The 19,243-nt window shown below is 37.6% G+C and overlaps 1 protein-coding gene across 3 annotated transcripts in view; it reads right to left on the reverse strand.

Moving 5' to 3' along the window:
* PURG (purine rich element binding protein G) overlaps positions 1-19,243 on the reverse strand; it is a 40,686-nt gene that overhangs the window by 21,344 nt on the left and 99 nt on the right. For 2 of the 3 annotated variants that reach the window (XM_024986352.2, XM_059882355.1), the window contains exon 2: positions 18,051-18,929. In XM_024986352.2, the coding sequence (XP_024842120.1) occupies positions 18,051-18,923 (873 nt within the window). In that variant the 5' untranslated portion in view covers positions 18,924-18,929. Of the gene's footprint in view, positions 1-121; positions 18,930-19,243 lie in introns of those variants that run through there. The other variant, XM_024986351.2, reaches the window with a different exon arrangement.

Raw genomic sequence — 19,243 nt, forward strand, 5'->3', positions numbered from 1 at the left:
GATGGGGAACACATGTATACCTGTGGCGGATTCATTTCGATATTTGGCAAAACTAATACAATATTGTAAAGTTTAAAAGTAAAATAAAATTAAAAAGAAAAAAACACTGTCAAACACCAGAAAAATTTCCAATCTATTATATTATACAAGTAAATTTCAATCTATTATATATACAAATATATATTATACAAGTAATCTATTATATTATACAAGAATTGTCTAGTAGAAGACAATTCTAGGATGTACATAGGAAAAGTTTAGGAAATTCCAGGATTTAGCCTAATTGCACTGGTAACTAACTGTAACTTGAGACTTCCAACAAACAGGCACAAAGATTCCATTGGAATCCTCTCAGTCTCAGGAAGAATAAAGGGTTACCTTTCCCTGTAAATCAAGTTTCCAAAATAAAATATCCTCATTCATAGTCACCCAAAGATTATAAGGGGCTCTTAATAGAAGCGTAATTGTCCTGTAATTGTAAATCTTTTTGCACAATAATTATAACAATATAGGATATATAAGGATTCTACTTGGAGAGCTAAGTAGCAATAATTATAAACCCATTATTGATGGAAGAACAGTTAAGTATCTTGCTTATAGAGAAAAAAGGTTGAGAAGACAGTAGAATGGGGGTTGCCAGGAGATGGGGATGGTAGGATAAGGAATGTTTAATGGGTATAGAGTTTCAGTTTTGGAAGATGAAAAAGTTTCAGACACTGGTTGTATAACAAGCTGAATATATTTAAACACCAATGAACTATATACTTAGAAGTGGTTAAGGTAGTAAATTTCTTGTTATGTAGTCTTTTAAACACACATAAACACAAGTTGAGCAAGATTAGAAGTGAGGAATTCAGATTGATTAAAGATATGTTTTTCTACTTCTACTAAATTGTAAGTTATAGCCGAAAAAAATAAGGCTGAGGAAAGTTATTCAAGACTTGGTCAACTTGTGAGAAGACAAATTACCTATGGATTTGATTTGGGCTGGAAAGACTCAGAATATCTTGGTTGTCAGATCTGGGGAGAATGTAACCGGTAGGTACACGTCAAGAAGTTTGAACCTGAATTTCAGAGGAGGGGGAACTAACATTCCCAGTGATCACTGCCCAGAAAGCTAGCCAATGAATACTGAAGTGGGTAGCCATTCCCTTCTCCAGGGGATCTTCCGGACCCAGGGATTGAACCCGGGGAATCCAAGTCTCCTGCACTGCAGGCAGACTCTTTACCATCTGAGTCACCAGGGAAGCCCCTAATATGACAGCACAAAATCTTAAATACTTGGATTTGTGTATTCAGCCTCTCTTAGAGAGCTACAGATATTACCTGTTAATAACATAACCAAAAACTCATCTTCCATCGTGTTATGGCTGACAGTATTAAAATTTAAGCAATTTCAGCTACAAAAATGATATGGAAGAAAGACTGTAAGTCTAAGACAAAGAATGGCCTCCAGACCATCTGTATCAGAATGAAAAAAGCCAATCTCAAACTTCACTCTGGACCAACAAAATCAGAATCTCTAGGGATAGGGACAAGAACCTGCATTTTTAATTACTATGTATGCTAATGTTTCAGAATGTATAGGCTGAATTTTGGCTTCAATGCATAGTACATGGGATCTTAGTTCACCAACCAGGAAGCAAACCCACATCCCCTGCATTGGAAGGTAGATTCTCAACCACTGGACCACCAAGGAGGTTCTGGGCTGATTTAAAGGGAGAAAATGCTGTCATTTTAATGGAAGTTAGAACTCATTAAAGGCAAATATAGAGTTTAATGCCGAAGGATATTCTTGATGACATCATCATGACCATGGTCCTTTGAGTTCTTCAGAGGCACAGAAGAGATTCTCTGCTGTGTTAAAGGAGGGACCATTAGATTAACACAAAATTCTCTTGAAGCATTAGAAGAGACACATTCCTAGGTGAGTCATATGACAGTTTTCTGCTCCAAGGGCCAGTTGTCTGGCTAAGTTAGAAAATTTCAGAACTACAATGAGAACTTTATAGCTCTAAAGCAGAGACGACTTTAGCCAAATAGCAAATATTTGGCATGAATGTTGTTCTTCTCTCTTTCCCTCTAGATGCAAATTTCAAATTCTCAATGCAGCACTTTAGGGCAGCCAACCAATTATAGTAACAAACAAGATGAAGCCAATTTGTCCTTACTTCTCCAAGGCATGGAAGGGGATGCAGAAAGAACTGGTCTCTCTTTATAATTTTATACATACACACACACACAATAATCTTGTAGAATAAAATTTAGTTAGCTAGTTAGAAATATATAATACATATACAGTTTATAGACTTTGGCATAATATATTTCAATGTATTCAGGTCTCTCTCTTAAAGGTATTAGTATTTGTCCTTTTGAAATTTGGATATGTTATAGTATCACAGAAAGCACAAATGGTTTAAGAAGTGACCAGAAAAAAAAGTGGACTCTCCACATGAGAACTGAGTTTCATATTGGTTTACACTAGATCCCTGAATTTAGATATTATTGCCACTAATATCCTTCAGCCTTTTGTAAAGCCTTGAAATTCTGCAGGAGAGAATCACACGTATTATTTGCAACAATAATCAACTTTCTTGGAAGCCTAATCTGTAATACAGACTATCCGAGCCGAAATTAGCAAACTTCACGGCTTCTTTCCATCTTAAATTAGTAGTGCAAAAAAAAAAAAAAAGTGAAAATATTATTTCTTCAGCCTTCAAACAGAATTTAATCTGGATTTCTATAAAGAAAACCTTTATTTGATAATATCCAATAATGTGGTTTTCCAATTTACCATACTGTCATGGCTTTCCAAATAAGCCTGTATACGTACTTTCAAAAAAGCAAAAATAATACTAAATTTATTCCTTTAAAAAAATCCTTTCTGAAAAGAATGATTAAAAATAAAAAATTTATTATGAAAATTAAAGTTGGATTTCATTTTGAAGGGCAAATTTCATGGAACCTGTCTTAACTAATTCATTTAAGTAGTGAAGCTCATGAAAATTAGAAAGCTGCTTCTTGTTTCACAATAACAAGTGGTGGGAGGAAGTGACAAAGTTCCTCTTTTTTCAGAATAATATTAGAAAAATTGAAATCACACTTCTTTATCCTGTTAAATTAACAGAGGACCTGACTACAAAAGTTCTAACCATTATTTCTAAGAAATTCACTCTAAGTAGAAAAGAGTTATCAAAGTTACAACAGTCCAGTTATTTTTCTGATTTATTAATTACCTTTATGCATTATGTGTGAGGGGATCAAACCCTCCACCCAGGGATCAAACCCAGGTCTCCTGCACTGCAGGCAGATTCTTTACCAGCTGAGCCACTAGGGAAGCCCATCTCTGCTAGATCAGCAGTTAATCTTTTTCACAATTAGGAATTTGCTCATTGTGAATTCACTCATTCAGTCGCTAATCACTGAAGCTGCAAAGAGAAGTTAATGAACTTGCAGAACCACCAAGTGTATACATACGAATTTAGTATTTTTGATAGGATCTGATCCACTAAAATGACAGCTGCTAAGAGTTTACATATAGTCATATTTATTAATTATATTAATATATAAAATAGCTATGTTGATCAACATGCTAATTATAGAATGTCCTCAAGTTGGCAAATATAAGATGAATTATTCTTAAATATGTTAGTTATATTTCCAAATAATATTCCCAGTATTTTGGTGAAGTATCTCTAAATTTAAATCAATGGGTCCAATTGTTAATCTGAAAAAAGTACTATAGTGTGTATTTCCTCTATCCTCTGCATATAGATAGGACTCAGGAAGATGGTGAAAATATTAGTCTTTCAAAAGAAATTATACTGTATTTCTTACCACTTATGTATCTTGAGAGCTAAGTAGCATTTTAAGTTTTAACCTTTATTATCTGTTTACCTAGCCTATTTTAGTAATTATGAACCTCTGAAGTACACGGAGTATATCACAAAATGTAAATTTAAGAGACCAAACTAATTGCAAGGTCCCTTCAAGTCCTAATACTTAGTATTCACTAAAACTTGTATTAACAATTCTTGAGTATAGAAATTATTCACTTTCCTTTAGTAAGAATTATCTAGCAGTTATCAATAAATCAAAAATATGTTACAGTCTCCATAAATCTGAAAGCTAAGCTTTTCATATAAGGACTCATAATGGTTAATTCCAATCAGAATTATCTCAAGATAGCTGTCAAAAAATCAGAGGGAACTAATAAGTTCTTAAATGTAATGAAAGGGTAAAAAGGGAAGAAAATAATTCTTTACCTAACCTCTAGTCAATTTATTCAAAAAGGTTAAAATATGAAAGTGAATGGCATAAAGCAGAAAGAGTAGGATGGCAGAAAAAGTTGCAAAAAACCATCTTTTTGTCAACTTTGAGATCTGTAAACTTCTTAAAGCAGAAGGAATAATGCTGAATCTTTTTCCCAGCAAGATGCTACAGTTGTCTTGATCCAAGTTTCTGCTTCAGCATCTTGTGTAGCTAAGGTAGAATCATATCAGCCTAGAGTACTGGTTCTTAAGTTTGGTCCCCATATTGGCCGCATGGGGTCACCTGTGAATATATGAGAAATACAAATTCTTGGTCCTCTCTTCACTCCCCGAACCTAAGGGAACAGAAACTCTGGGGGTAAGGGCCACTAAACTGGTTTAACAAACCCTCTAGGTGATTCTAATTCCCATAAAGTTTGAAAACCACTGGATCTGTAAACAGGGCAGGCATCACAGTTCATCCTTTTGGAGTTCAGAAGAAAAAGAAGAAACTTGGTAATTAAAATATGAAAATGAATGGAATAATGCAGAAAGAGCAGGATGACAGAAAAAGTTGCCAAAAAGAAAAAAAAAAAAGCCCAATGAAACTCTAATATTGCTAAGACCTGTTTGACATAACCAGTTGACTTTGGATCATGAAAATTAAATTGTAGACCCACAGTTGCCAACAAAGATTCGTCTAGTCGAGGCTATGGTTTTTCGAGTGGTCATGTATCGATGTAAGAGCTGGACTATAAAGAAAGCTGAGTGCTGAAGAATTGATGCTTTTGAACTGTGGTGTTGGAGAAGACTCTTGAGAGTCCCTTGGACTGCAAGGAGATCCAATCAGTCCATTCTAAAGGAGATCAGTCCTGGGTGTTCATTGGAAGGACTGATGTTGAGGCTGAAACTCCAATACTTTGGCCACCTGATGTGAGGAGCTGACTCATTGGAAAAGACCCTGATACTGGGAAAGATTGAGGGCAGGAGGAGAAGGGGATGACAGAGGATGAGATGGGTGGATGGCATCACCGACTCAATGGACATGGGTTTGGGTGGACTCCGGGAGATGGTGGTAGACAGGGAGGCCTGGCGTGCTGTGGTTCATGGCTTGCAAAGAGTCGGACATGACTGAGCAACTGAACTGAACTGACCCACAGTGAATAGTAATTTGTTTCCTCTGTTCCCTTTGGGTAGAATTGGGGTGATCATCTGCATTTTCATCATCTGATCTCTTTAAAGAATTATTCACATTTATTTGAAATAAGTGGTCAAGATGAGAGATTCAATCTATAATCTACAACAAAAATCAAGTAAGTTGGATTAGCATCATACTTTAACCAGCTAGATAAATGTTCATATAAGTAAGTGTCTTTTGGTGGTACCAGCCCAGGTGTAGGGAAGTTTTGGATTAAAAAGAATTCCCAGTAACTGTAGGCAGATTTATTGACAGTGGTGGCTGGGGTAGATTGTGCTTTATTAGTTGGGGGTTAAATCTCAGACTAAGTCTTAAATGCAGTCTGGCCTAACTGAGCACTCTTTGGCTTTGTGTCAGTAAGCATCAAATATATTCTGAACCAGTTTCTAAGACTCTAGAAAATTATATTAAAATGAGGATAACTGTAGGTCAGGAAGCAACAGTTAGAACTGGACATGGAACAATAGACTGGTTCCAAATTGGGAAAGGAGTATGTCAAGGCGGTATATTGTCACCCTGCTTATTTAACTTATATGCAGAGTACATCATGAGAAACGCTGGACTGGAAGAAGCACAAGCTGGAATCAAGATTGCCGGGAGAAATATCAATAACCTCAGATATGCAGATGACACCACCCTTATGGCAGAAAGTGAAGAACTAAAGAGCCTCTTGATGAAAGTGAGGAGAGTGAAAAAGTTGGCTTGAAGCTTAACATTCAGAAAATGAAGATCATGGCATCCGGTCCCATCACTTCATGGCAGATAGATGGGGAAACAGTGGCCGATTTTATTTTTCTGGGCTCCAAAATCACTGCAGATGGTGACTGCAGCAATGAAATTAAGAGACACTTACTCCTTGGAAGGAATATTATGACCAACCTAGACAGCATATTAAAAAGCAGAGACATTACTTTGCCAACAAAGGTCCATCTAGTCAAGGCCATGGTTTTTCCAGTGGTCATGTATGGATGTGAGAGTTGGACTGTGAAGAAAGCTGAGAACTGAAGAACTGATGCTTTTGAACTGTGGTGTTGGAGAAGACTCTTGAGAGTCCCTTGGACTGCAAGGAGATCCAACCAGTCCATCCTAAAGGTGATAAGTCGTGGGTGTTCATTGGAAGGACTGATGTTGAGGCTGAAACTCCAATACTTTGGCCACCTGATGCGAAGAGCTGACTCATTGAAAAAGACCCTGATGCTGGGAAAGATTGAGGGCAGGAGGAGAAGGGGACGACAGAGGATGAGACGGTTGGATGGCATCATTGACTTGATGGACATGGGTTTGTGTGGACTCTGGGAGTTGGTGATGGACAGGGAGGCCTGGCGTGCTGTGGTTCATGGGGTCACAAAGAGTCGGACACGACTGAGTGACTGAACTGAACTGAACTGAATGGTAGAAGATGTCTAGCAAAGCCTAGAGCATGGAAGACAATAGTTATTAGTACTTCCTAGAGCATGGTAGTAGTTATTAGTACTGATAAATCTTATTTGACTCTCCATTTTGTTAACACCTTCTGTTTGAAAATGGTCATGGTGCAATTTTCCTAGAGGCTAAATTCATTTCTGAAATTACCTGTCAATCATGCTAGTCAAAATATTTTCTGAAGATCTGCTGGGTACTGAAAAGTGGGAGTAACTGACCCTTCAGGCTGTATCATCCCAAGTAAAATGTTTTCTCTTCATCTTAAACTGTTATACAGAAGTTCTAATCAGTGCTGAAATTAGTTAAGTGAAGCAGCAGCCCTTCTTTCTTAGAGTCCAAAGTCAAGTTCATAGGGCCATTTATACATTTTCAAAATGAGCTTTAGCCTTTCGTTGTGGTGTTTCAATAGTCATTGGAACAAATAAATAGGATAAAGAGGGGCCATGGTGGTAGTGGGAGAAAATGAGTCCTTAACCACTTTCATGGACGTGAGTCTGAGTGAACTCCGGGAGCTGGTGATGGACAGGGAGGCCTGGTGTGCTGCAATTCATGGGGTCGCAAAGAGTCGGACACGACTGAGCGACTGAACTGAACTGAACTGAACCACTTTCAAGGAAATCAACACTGGATATTCATTGGAAGGACTAACGTTGAAGCTGAAGCTCCAAATACTTTGGTCACCTGATGCGAAGAGCCGACTCACTGGAAAAGACTCTGTTGCTGAGAAAGATGGAGGGCAGGAGGAGAAGGGAGCGACAGAGGATGAGATGGTTGGATGGCAACACCGACTCAATGCACACGAGTTTGAACAAACTCTGGGAGATGGTGAAGGACAGGGAAGCCTGGCACAATGCAGGCCATGGGGTTGTGAACAGTCAGATATGAGTTAGCAATTGAACAACCACCACCACTTTCAATAGGGTAAAATGTACAGAAGGGACGGGAAAAATAAGGAAGATTATTTATAAGTGGCAGAACTTCAAGTTCTATTTTTATGCCTGATAATAACATGGTTTACCCTCATGGGGGAATTTACTCAACAACGATCGATGTGTTTATGTGTGCTCAGTTGCTCAATTGTGTCTGATGCAAAAGTGTCTGACTCGCAACCCTGTGGACTGACTGTAGCCTACCAGGCTCCTCTGTTCATGGGATTTTCCAGACCAGAATACTGGAGTGGGGTGCCATTTCCTCCTCCAGGGGGCCAGGGGATCTTCCTGACTCAGGAAGAGGCCTTGTGAGTCTAGAACCCGAGTCTCTTGCGTCTCTTGCATTGGCAGGCAGACTCTTTGCCACTGAGCCACTTGGCAAGCCCTTTATGCATCCTAACCAATAGATAAAACCCCATAATAAATGCAACTGAAACTTCAGACTATTCTACTTATTTAAATTCTAGACTGACAATCATTGGTATAAATCACATTGCTAGTTTAAAGGACCTAGAAATAAAATATAGCTGTTTCTGAAGTAAATTAGCAAATGATAAGAAAAGTTCCGTACATTTTGTACAAAAGTTTTGTACATACAAGGTGTTTTGTACGTATCCATATCTTTATTCCTAAGTCATTAGCTCAAGATTTTGTTGTTTCATTTGCTGGGTAATTCTGTCACTTAGGTGTGTTCTTTTGGTAAAGCTGCTTGGAGGGTTTGAAATGGGAAACTGAGAAACATTTCTACAAAATGGCCAGGGTAAAGAACTGCCAAACTGAAGTATTATTTTTCATCTGAGTTAGATTTCAAACTACACTGAAGAAGAAGCAATCATGAATCTAAAATGGATCTGCTATTTTGAGGACAAGGAGAGAAAAAAAAAAAACAACCTTCTACAACAGCCAATTCACTCTACAGAATCTGTTGATCAGATTACTAGCATGAACCACCACCAGGCTTTCATTAAATGCTTCTGCAATGGAATTTATGTGCACAGGTATTTTTGAAACTGACAGATCACATATGTGTATATGCACTTCAAAATACACTTTGCTTGCTCTAAAATGCTGTCTTTGATAAAGAAATGGGCCTCCAAAAGACGGGTTTAGAGAGAAAGGTGTCACTTTTTGTGATTGCTGTTGTTTAGTTGCTAAGTCATGCCTGACTCTTTGCCATCCCATGGACTCTAAGCCCTCTAGGTTCCTCTGTCCATGGGATTTTTCCATGCAAGAGTACTGGATTGGGTTGCCATTTTTTCTCCAGGGGATCTTCCCAAGCCAGGGATCGAACCCGTATCTCCTGCATTGGCAGGCGGGTTCTTTAAAGCTGAGCCACCCGGGAGGCCAGTCACTCTTTTCAACTCCCCCTACTGGCAGTGATGCTGGCAGTGCTCAGTGCAGGACTGGGATGCCTAAATAAAAGCCTCTGAGACAAAAACCCGTGTGATGCTTCTTGTCTCTCCAGTCACCAACCTCTGCAGTTTCTCAAGGCTAAAAACAAAAATAAAACAAACTTATTATGTTTTATCTTGGCACACCCTAGTAGTTACAGTCCTCTACAGCAGAACAATACTGTTGGAAGTTCAGCGTTCTTGATATTCTCTGTTAAATGTCATGACTTGTAATATAGGACATTCAATAGGACCAAGGAGATTGGGGTCAAAGGAAGTATCTGATTGTCAGGGACCAATGTGATGATAATTGCAGTATATTATTTAGCAATATAATTTATGGTTAATTCTGGAACAATGGCATTTCAAAAACTGATGTTAACTTTAATAATTCTTAATATAAAAAAATGACTACAGTATGTATAGACCTAGAGATGCTGCTTTCCAAAAAGCAGACCTTGAATAGACAACAAAAATATTTGGTAAAAAATTTAAAGCCTAGGATAGTTATGGAGTAAGTATACAACAATTTGGTTCTAAAGAAGGCTAGGAACAAAATCTTATCTTGTGTGGTTACAGGGATACACACATTCTACAACTGATACTTCTGCTAGTCTTTCTGGCATCCTCTCAGGTTGTTACATTATTACAGTTGTTTTTAATATAAAGAGAGCATCTGTTACACTTACCAGTTCAGGTATTTTTCATCTATTTTTTTCTTTCGCTCTCCTTCAATACAGAATTTTAAAAGTTTAGAGTAGGAGGGAACCCTAGCTTCTAGGACAAAATTGTTCATGTTTCATATAAAGAAACAATCGAACCAAACTTAAATAATTTGCTCAGGGTCAGGCCATACACTGGCAGAATTAGGTCTTATCATTCTTTCTCAAATGCTCTTTCAAAGGTTAAATAAATAGATTTTGTTCTGAGAAGGACTTATTTACCTCAGTTCTATTAGACTGATTTCTTTTGTTACAGTCAAGCAAAATAATCAGCCACCACCTTTGTCTTCTCTATTTCTTCTTTTATATTTGTGACCTCTAGACAACTTCATTAAACCCACAACAAACCATAAATAAAATCCTGAATTATCTTACACAATTATTTGTTCTAAAAAAACCAAAATACTGAATATTTCAATATAGGCATCTCAGATTAAGACATTCTGCCTCTACCCATATCAAATAATCAGATTTATATTGCTATCTTGATAAAGACTTATCAAAAGATCTTCCCAACCCAGGGATCAAACCTGGGTCTCCTGCATTGCAGGTAGATACTTTACGATCTAAGTAATTAGTACTAGTTGCTCAGTCGTGCCCAACTCTTTGCAACCCCATGGACTGCAGCCCACCAGGCTCCACTGTCCATGAGATTTTCCAGGCAAGGATACTGGAGTGGGTTGCCATTTCCTTCTCCAGGGGATCTTCCCAACCCAGGGTTCGAACCTGGGTCTCCTACACTGCAGGCAGATCCTACAAGGTAATCCCTTGATAAAGACTAAAACCAAAAAAAGCATTTTCCCCACAATCTTACACTTTGAGTGACTTTAAAATTTTTAAATACTGTAAACTCTTTTCTTAGGGATTACTTTCCTTTTTCTTTACTCCTAGTATTTCCTGGAAACAATGAATAGTTTGAGTAGAATAATATGGAAATGAAGTATAAAGAGGTAAAAATCAAAGTACAGACAACGACTATTCAATCTTAGAAAAAAGTAAACAACACTCAAGAAGAAATCGTATATCTCATTTAAAAGAGTATTCTCTCCACATTCACATTACCAACTACTTCCACTACAGCAGCACTAATTCATTTCCAGTAAGATTTTATTTACTAGATGTTATTGGCCTCAATAAGGCTAAGCGCTCTCTCACAAGGGATATTGCAAAGAAGGTAAAGTTTGGAAAAAAATTTACCAGAAAGCATCAACATGGGAAACTTCTCTTTAATGAAGGATGTGTTTTAGCTGTTCAGTCGTGCCTGACTCTTTTCGACCCCGTGGACTGCAGCCCACTAGGCTCCTCTGTCCATGAGATTTTCCAGGCAAGGATACTGGAGTGGGTGGCTATTTCCTTCTCCAGGGGATCTTCCCAACCCAGGGATGGAACCCAGGTCTCCTGCACTGCAGGCAGATTTTTTACTGACTGAGCTACAAGGATGGAAAATTATTAATATTTTTAGCCTAAATGTGAGCAAAACTCTTTCCAAAGGTGAATTTACCTTCCTTTTGATCCCTCTCTTTAAGAAAGGAACAATAACTACAAACCATTTTAAGCTTAAACAAGTAAATACCTGGAAATCTTAACCAATGTAATAGACTCTGCAAAGGATAGTGAGTTGTTCACTAAAATGACAGAAGCAAACTTTTAAGCTTTAAAAATATATGTTTAAGACAATCTCGCTTTCTAACAACACCTTTCTCATGTTACAAACAGAAAATCATGCCATCAATTATGATTATTCTAAAGATGAATTAAAGTGCTTTAATTTTTTAAGTCTTTAAACATTTTCATAAAGTTTACATATACTAATCCATAAAAAAATTCTTTCTCAACCCATATACTCTTTAAGATATTTCTAATGGTATTGGAGTTTTTACTTTGGTTGCTTTAATTCATAACTAGATAGGATCCTTCATGGTTCAAGTATGGGACGTTAATCTTTCATATCATAATCTTTTCCTGTTGGCTATTAGAAAAGTGACCTTAAAATGCCTCCTTGATGTGAATAAAAAGAGAATTATGACTTTTTGCAAGGAGGGGTTGGGGAACTATTAAAGCAACTTTGTTTATATTTTCAAGAATAGTAATTATGCAACTACATTTTAAAACAAATATTCTTCTGGCAGAGAATAGAAATGGTTTAGTTGTATTTTTAACTACATAGCCCTAAGGTATTTAATCTTTTCCCAAATCATCATAGTACCTTTTGGTCTCAAGGAAATCTGATAGACTCGGTCCCTCAAAGGGACCCAATGCTTTAAATAAACAGAACTAGCATTTTCTGTTTTTTGTTTAGTCTTGATTTGACTAAGTGCTAACTGAATGATTCATTAATAACGATACTTTTCTTATTATATATATAAATGCTCATGTTATTAAATCAACAATCTTCAACAGGTTGTAACCTTTTGTGGTGGTTCTAGTATTGATTTTCTCTAATAATGGTAAGGTCTTATATAAAAATAATAGTAACATAATTAGTAAAAACTGATTAAAAGTGACAATTTATTAAAGCTTTTAAATATGGGTATTTTTCGTGAGGACACAGTTAATTTAAAATAATCTTTGGGTAAACAATTTCACATCCTGAACTGTATCACATAAAGAAAAAGACCACCACTTTTTTGAGGGGCAGAAGAGGGAGAGATATGAGCACAAAGTAGTTTGGAATAAGGAAGGAGAACTGAATATTTATACATTTAAAAACTGATATGTACATATATTTGCACTTCAAGTAAATTCCAATGGGAGTCATTCGAAATTTCCTTGGGGTTCCCTTGGTGTCATAAATAGCTCAAATTAAATGCTATGGTAACTAGATCAAACATGGCATCTAAAGGAGAAGGGGGAAAATACACTTATAATGATAGATCTACTACTGATACTACTGGGTACAAGAGAGTGTCTATATGTTTTTAATTGTATGTTTTAAAAGAATATGTGTATATATATATGTGTGTATATGCAGAGTAACTCTAGAAGGATACACAAGAAATTGGTAACACTAGTTGCTACCTTTCAGTGTCTATCAATCTGGAGCATCTAAATTTTGTACTATATGCAGGTTTTCCCTATTCAAAAATATTGATTAAATAAATTTAAATTACTTAAAAAGCCATGTCAAATTAAGGAGAAAAGATTAATTTTTGACATTACTCAAGAAAATACACTAACATATAAACTGTTTTTCTACATAAATTTGAGTATGACAGAGTAACTGTGACCTAAAAACTCAATTTTCACAAGACATTAAATTGGGAAAAACACATTTCCCTGTACCTCATTTCTACAGCATTGTGGACTATAGATTGTCTTAACAGCATGCGAACATCTCTCCTCTCTTCCTCTGATGGGCTAGCCATGAGCCATCATTTCTCTATGAAATTCAAGGAATCTTGAAGGAAATTCCAGAAAGATTTTAAGAATCTGTATTTGGCAGGGATAAATATTACACCTGTATTATTGTGTTGGCATAGAGTCAATTTTAAATTCTCTTTGTGGTTTACTTTAGACTTTTATCCTGCCAAAGATGTTTGGTGTTTTGGTAAAAGACAGACTTCAAACTACGTGGTGACTAAGCAAAGTTCTTACATAAAGCTTGGAATAAGATTTTATAAATAGTTCCAATGAAAGACACTTGGAAATAAGCAGGAAAAAAGGAAACTCATACTTATGAAGAAATTATTTTCAGTATACTACTTCAAGTTTCCAATCAAGTCCTATTTAAATATTAAAATAAACATAAAATCTAAAGGAATGATAGTACATATATCAACTTTCCATGGCAGCTGCTTATTAAAACTGAATGTCTGAGGGTATATTTCAATTTCATCCTCTTCAGATTGTGCAGCTCAGATAAATGTTTATTTTACTGAAAATATTTGCAAAATTACAATATAAATACATGAGTATATTAAGATAGGATCACTCTATATAATGTATTCTTATCCACATATATAAAATGAATGCAGTAAATATAGTATACTCTTGATGAATCGTTAGTACACAGTGTTTCTTAGTAAAGTACATACAACCTATTATTAAGCAACATTTATCTACTTTTCAAATGTACATCTTAGGAAGTTTTCAGGATGGAAGGATACACTAAATCCCCTAATACCCTTTTTGGTTGGTGAAAGTTAGCTCTTCTGCAAATTTTGAAATAACGTCATATTTATTTTAGCAGTTGTTCTTAGTTTCTTTGCATTTCCTTAATTTGAACTTTATGTCTCTAGTCTGGTTATTTTCTTAATGATGCCATATCAGCCAATCATACTTTGTATTCTAATACAGTACCAGGTACTGTCTTTTCATTAGTAAGTGAAACATGCATCAAAAATGAAACAGAATCATTAAAAGCTTTTTTTTTTTGCACAAATTCCCAAAATTCATTTTCAGGGTATTATGGGGAGTCTCAATTAGATATAATCTCAACTGTAATACTAGTCTGGGCTAGAAAGAGTTTTAGTAATTGATTCTAGTCCTTAAGAATACAAATACGAACTCTAAAATTCTTTGTTAGGTGTCTTGGGATTTACTTCAGAGGCATCTTCTACCCTTCTCCATGACACTGGTTGAATGGAAACTTGTTACTACAGCAGTTCCAACATAAACATATGCATGCAAGAGCTCACCCTACAGATTCTAAACTACACAGTTATTGAAACACGTCCCACCAGTCAAGTGGCATAAATGTACATCTTTTATATACAAAAGGTAAAGTGCATTATTAAATTAGTGAACTGACAGATTGTCTGCCTGGACCATATAGCTTTCAAATAGACAAATGTGAAATTCCCCCATTAGAACCCATTATTTCAAGAGGTTCCAACTAGCTTTTCCACCCTGTCATTTATTTTTGGCCATGCTCTTTAGTGCAAATAAGCTTGTGTTTGACTCAAGTTTAAGGGACATGGCAGTTTGGGGCTTTAACAAGGAAAATTATAAAATGTGGCAGAAGTTGAATTCTTTTATAATACATTGCATCTCTTGCATATAAGCAACAGATTAGTGCTGCTTTCAATTGGTAGGAGCACACTGCCAACAATGAAGAGGAACCCGTTTCCAGACTTTGTACTATCAGCTTATATGATTACAGTTTTGAGTCTGTACCACATTATGCTTGGATTATTATGTGCAAACATCATCAGTGTTTTAGAATTATATAGTGAAAGAGTAATTTTGGTTACTAACTTAAATGCTCACTTTTTGATTGCTAACATCCAGTTGCCTTAAGAGTTTTATATCTTCAAGGCAGGGATCCTAGTATTTTGAAGAATACCATGTACATGTGCAGCTCCATTTGTGATACAAATGACAATAAATAAAATGTATATTGCACAGATAAGAGTAGTAGCTTATTTTATAAGATACATGGCAATACATGTCCTAATACCAGAGTTTTGGACTGGATCTTACTGGATTATGGCTAATGAATGATTGGAAATTTTAAGTATCAAAAAATCATAGCATCATTTCCTTTTTCAGTGAACATTAACTTTGGAAAAAAAAGAAACTAAAGGACTGGCAGAAGGCTTAATGATTTTAAAGTATATTCAACTGCCGGTATATATGCATCTATGCAATCTATAGCTTTGAGATGGTAAAAACTTTGAAGTATACATACCATGTAGAAAATTTGGCTGCTTAACCCATTTTTAACTTAAATTGTTAATGAAAATTAAACTAATAATATTTATATACAATGAGTTAAAGATATTTACGTCTGACATAGTAGTGTGTGTGTGTGTATATATATATAACACACATATATACATACACATATATGTATATATATATAGACACACACACTCAAATCTTACCAGAGTAAAATCCAAAAAGGAAATTATTTAGACTTAACGGATATAAATATATTAGAAGAGAAGGTTTTAAGAGAGTACACAGTCACAGCAATAGTGATAGGAATGCTCAAATAGTGGAATATTCACAGCTCCAGTTTGCCAAAATCTGACAGGTTATTATTCATAGGCACTATGATGGGCAGCAAAGCAATCAGTAGTATTGTAATTCAAGGGCACACCATTCCTTCCTAGACCCCAAAGCTACTTTTTATCAAGCCTATAATAGTTACTTTACAGTGAGGACTGTTTAAAGATCCTTGCTACTTTTAGAGTCTCAACACCCACCATGTGCTATTAACTCTAGTACTAACATCATCTTCTAACCTTCAGCTGTTCCACAGTGATCCAGATGGTCCACAATTATAATGAACTAGTGAGATTCCTTCACACTGTTTGAGGAAACCGGAAATACAATCCGTAAGCCAACACCAGCATATACATCTGGGTTACTGACTGCTTGTTTTTAAGTAACATGAATTAGTGAAATTAATTTTCTTAATTCATCTCATTTAGTGACCTTTTGGGGGACAACCTCTGGAGGGAAAACAACTGTTAAAATAATTGTGAATTACTTATAGCGTATAGAAGAAGAGCTACATTCTGATCTCAATCCGTGCAGTCAGCTCTCATCAATGAGAGCTATATTTAGGGGTTGAAATCAGTGTTTGGCTCCTAAACATGATTATATGGACTTATTGTGTGGGAGGTGAGGAAAGCCAAGAGAAAAGACAGTAATTTCATTCAGAATAAAATGCAGCTCAACAGATAAAATTTCAGTCAGTTAATACAGGGTGGGTTGGTACACATATACATTATATCCACTTGTTTAAAAAACTGCTTAGGTGTTGGAAAATTGCAGTGGCACTTCCTGGAAAGTAATTTTTCATACAAGTAAATGGGTGAGTCTTGTGTAAGTAAACTTTTTTAAGTATCATAAAGAGCACCTTGGAAAATGCCTGAATTTTCTTTTCAAATATGCTTATAACCAATCTTCAAATAATATTTTTTCAGGCTGAAATTTTATGTTTATTCTAAATGCTTTTTAGAAAAGAGAAAACTTTTCCTGGAATTAAAACACCTGTAAAAGTCAGGTTTATACTGGAAGTGTTGAAATGGTCTTAAGGTGCTAAAAGTGCTACTAAAATATATTATTATAGATGTGTTTTTATATCAGATAACTGGTGCACCAACCCCTCTGAAATCGTGTTAAAGCAGCAGCAAAAACTGTAACACCTTGAGTCTATGATATATTTTGGGAAAGAACCTCTTACAACCTTCAAATTAGTATGAAAAGCTAAAATATCAAGATTTCCATAGCAAAGCCATAGGATGAAGCCTCCCACGCAACAGTGACATAAAAAGTAATTCCTGAAACTTTGGAAAGCCACTAATAATATATGGTACAATCATCAGAGGTGAAGATAGGATTGTAACTAGCTTAGAATAACCAATAAAAACTCTTCATGGCGTTGATACGGCAAGTGTAAACTGTAGGGTTACCACAAAATTTGAAATTATAGCATACTATAGTAACTAAGATTTGATTCTTTAATGGGACTGTTTAATATTCAGTTATCCAATGGACATTGAATGTATTTCAACTTGTCCTTTTATAAATAAATAAATAGAAGTCAATTTCTGTTTCTGTGGTAACTGTCCTACAGGTAATCCTAGCAGCTTTTAATGAAGTAGGCATGGAATCCTTTTTTGGGGGAACTTATTAAGTAGAAATTCACACTTCCATATTAGGTATATGTATTTTTTCAGGCTTATGTCATAGTGCAATGTAAATCTTAGCTAGGGTACTTGGAAGGTCAGAATGTCATACTTTGTGCTGATCTGCATACTTCAATAGTCTGGAGCAGTTGAAGCAGCTAAACTATTTAGCTCTGGGAAGGCAGGAGTTCCCATAAGAATTAGAGTGTTCTACGGGTAACATAACATAAGAATCAGACTCCTTGAAGTATAAACTACTAGAGGTATTACTGATAACAAAGGGCCCCCAAAGAGGAGAAATTTCTTCAAATGAGTATGGATCAGTTCTTTTAGCCAATCTATGATTTTAACTTTTGCCTGATGGAGTTCACTTTCATCTTAGTCGAGGCACGCTTGTTCTTCACCACTGGCCCTTCTGCCATCCATGCTCTTTTCTTTATGGCTGTTGCAAATTTTCCTCATCTCTTCTTCATACTTGATAAAATTCTCCCCAAACCTTGTCCAAGCCTTGAACGGAACGGTAATAGTATTACGGTAAGGTGGCCTCACCTCACTTACCTTCAGGAAAATTCCATATTTATTAGAGCCCACATCAAAGTAGAACCTTTTATTGTCCACTCTGAAAGAAGTCCCCTCGGGGAGTTCCACGGGGTCGTCGTCTCCACCTCTGCGTTCTTCGATGTCCCCTTCGCCATAGTCTTCGATGAGCTGAACCAAGGCGTCACGGAATTCGATCATTCCTTGAGCTGGGAGGACAATAGTCTGCTCCAGGCCCAAAGTGTGGCCAAAATAACCTATCATGCCAGTACCCCGCATCATGGTTTGTCTAATCCTTAGGAAGCGACCCCGCTGGTTTTCCTTCAGGTCTAGATAGTATTTCCTGTTGTCCCTCTCGATGTAGTCTGTTTTGAGGACACTGTGAGGGTGCTCTTCGGACCCCACCGAGACCGGCGGGGAGGGCGCTGAGTGCTTCTGTCTCCTCCTGGAGCTCTGCTCTTTGCCGTGACCGTGTTCTTGCCGGTGGCCTTTCAGGCCCAGGTGGGCATAGTGCTCGATGAAGTCCCCTAGACAGTCCTTCAGCTCCGCTGCCACCGACAGGGAGAGGGTCAGTTTACTCTTTCTGATATTGTCTTGCCGGCCTCTCCCTATCCAGACTTCGGCTATCTTGAGGAACCGGCCCCGCGAGCTCTGCTTCACGTCTAGGTAAAACCTCTTTTTCTGGATGTCCACTCGTTTGGAGGCCAGCTCCTGGATTTCGGCTGCGCCCCCAGCCTGATTAGGGGTGGCTGAAGCCGCGTAGTGGGGGTAGTGGGAGTGCTGGGCCTGGGGGTACAGTCTACTCTTGCTTAGGCCAGAACCCCCTACATTCTTGCCGCCGCGGCCACGGCCGCCGCCGCCGCCGCCGCCTCCCCTTCGCCTGGCTCTTTCCATCTTCAGCTGCAAGTGACAAACAGACACACGGGGTGGGGTGGGGGAGGGGGTGTTGAGAACAATCGCAGACGCCCCTCGGCCTGCGCTGCCCCAGCCTCTGCCCGGGACCCCCACATCGGGCCGCCGCAGCGCCGGGATCCCCGCCTCTCCCGGACGGGCTGCGGCGGCCGGGCGAGCGGGCGGGCGGGCGGGCGGCGTCTCCCGGCTCCGCACTGGGCACTCAGCATCCCTCCGCCGCCCCTGGCCTCCCGCTCCCGCTCTGCGCCGGGCCGCCCGCCTCGGGCTCGGCAGCCCCCGGGTCCCCCAGTCAGCAGACACTC

This window comes from Bos taurus, chromosome 27 (genome assembly GCF_002263795.3).
Source record: "Bos taurus isolate L1 Dominette 01449 registration number 42190680 breed Hereford chromosome 27, ARS-UCD2.0, whole genome shotgun sequence".
In the NCBI taxonomy this organism is placed as follows: Eukaryota; Metazoa; Chordata; class Mammalia; order Artiodactyla; family Bovidae; genus Bos; species Bos taurus.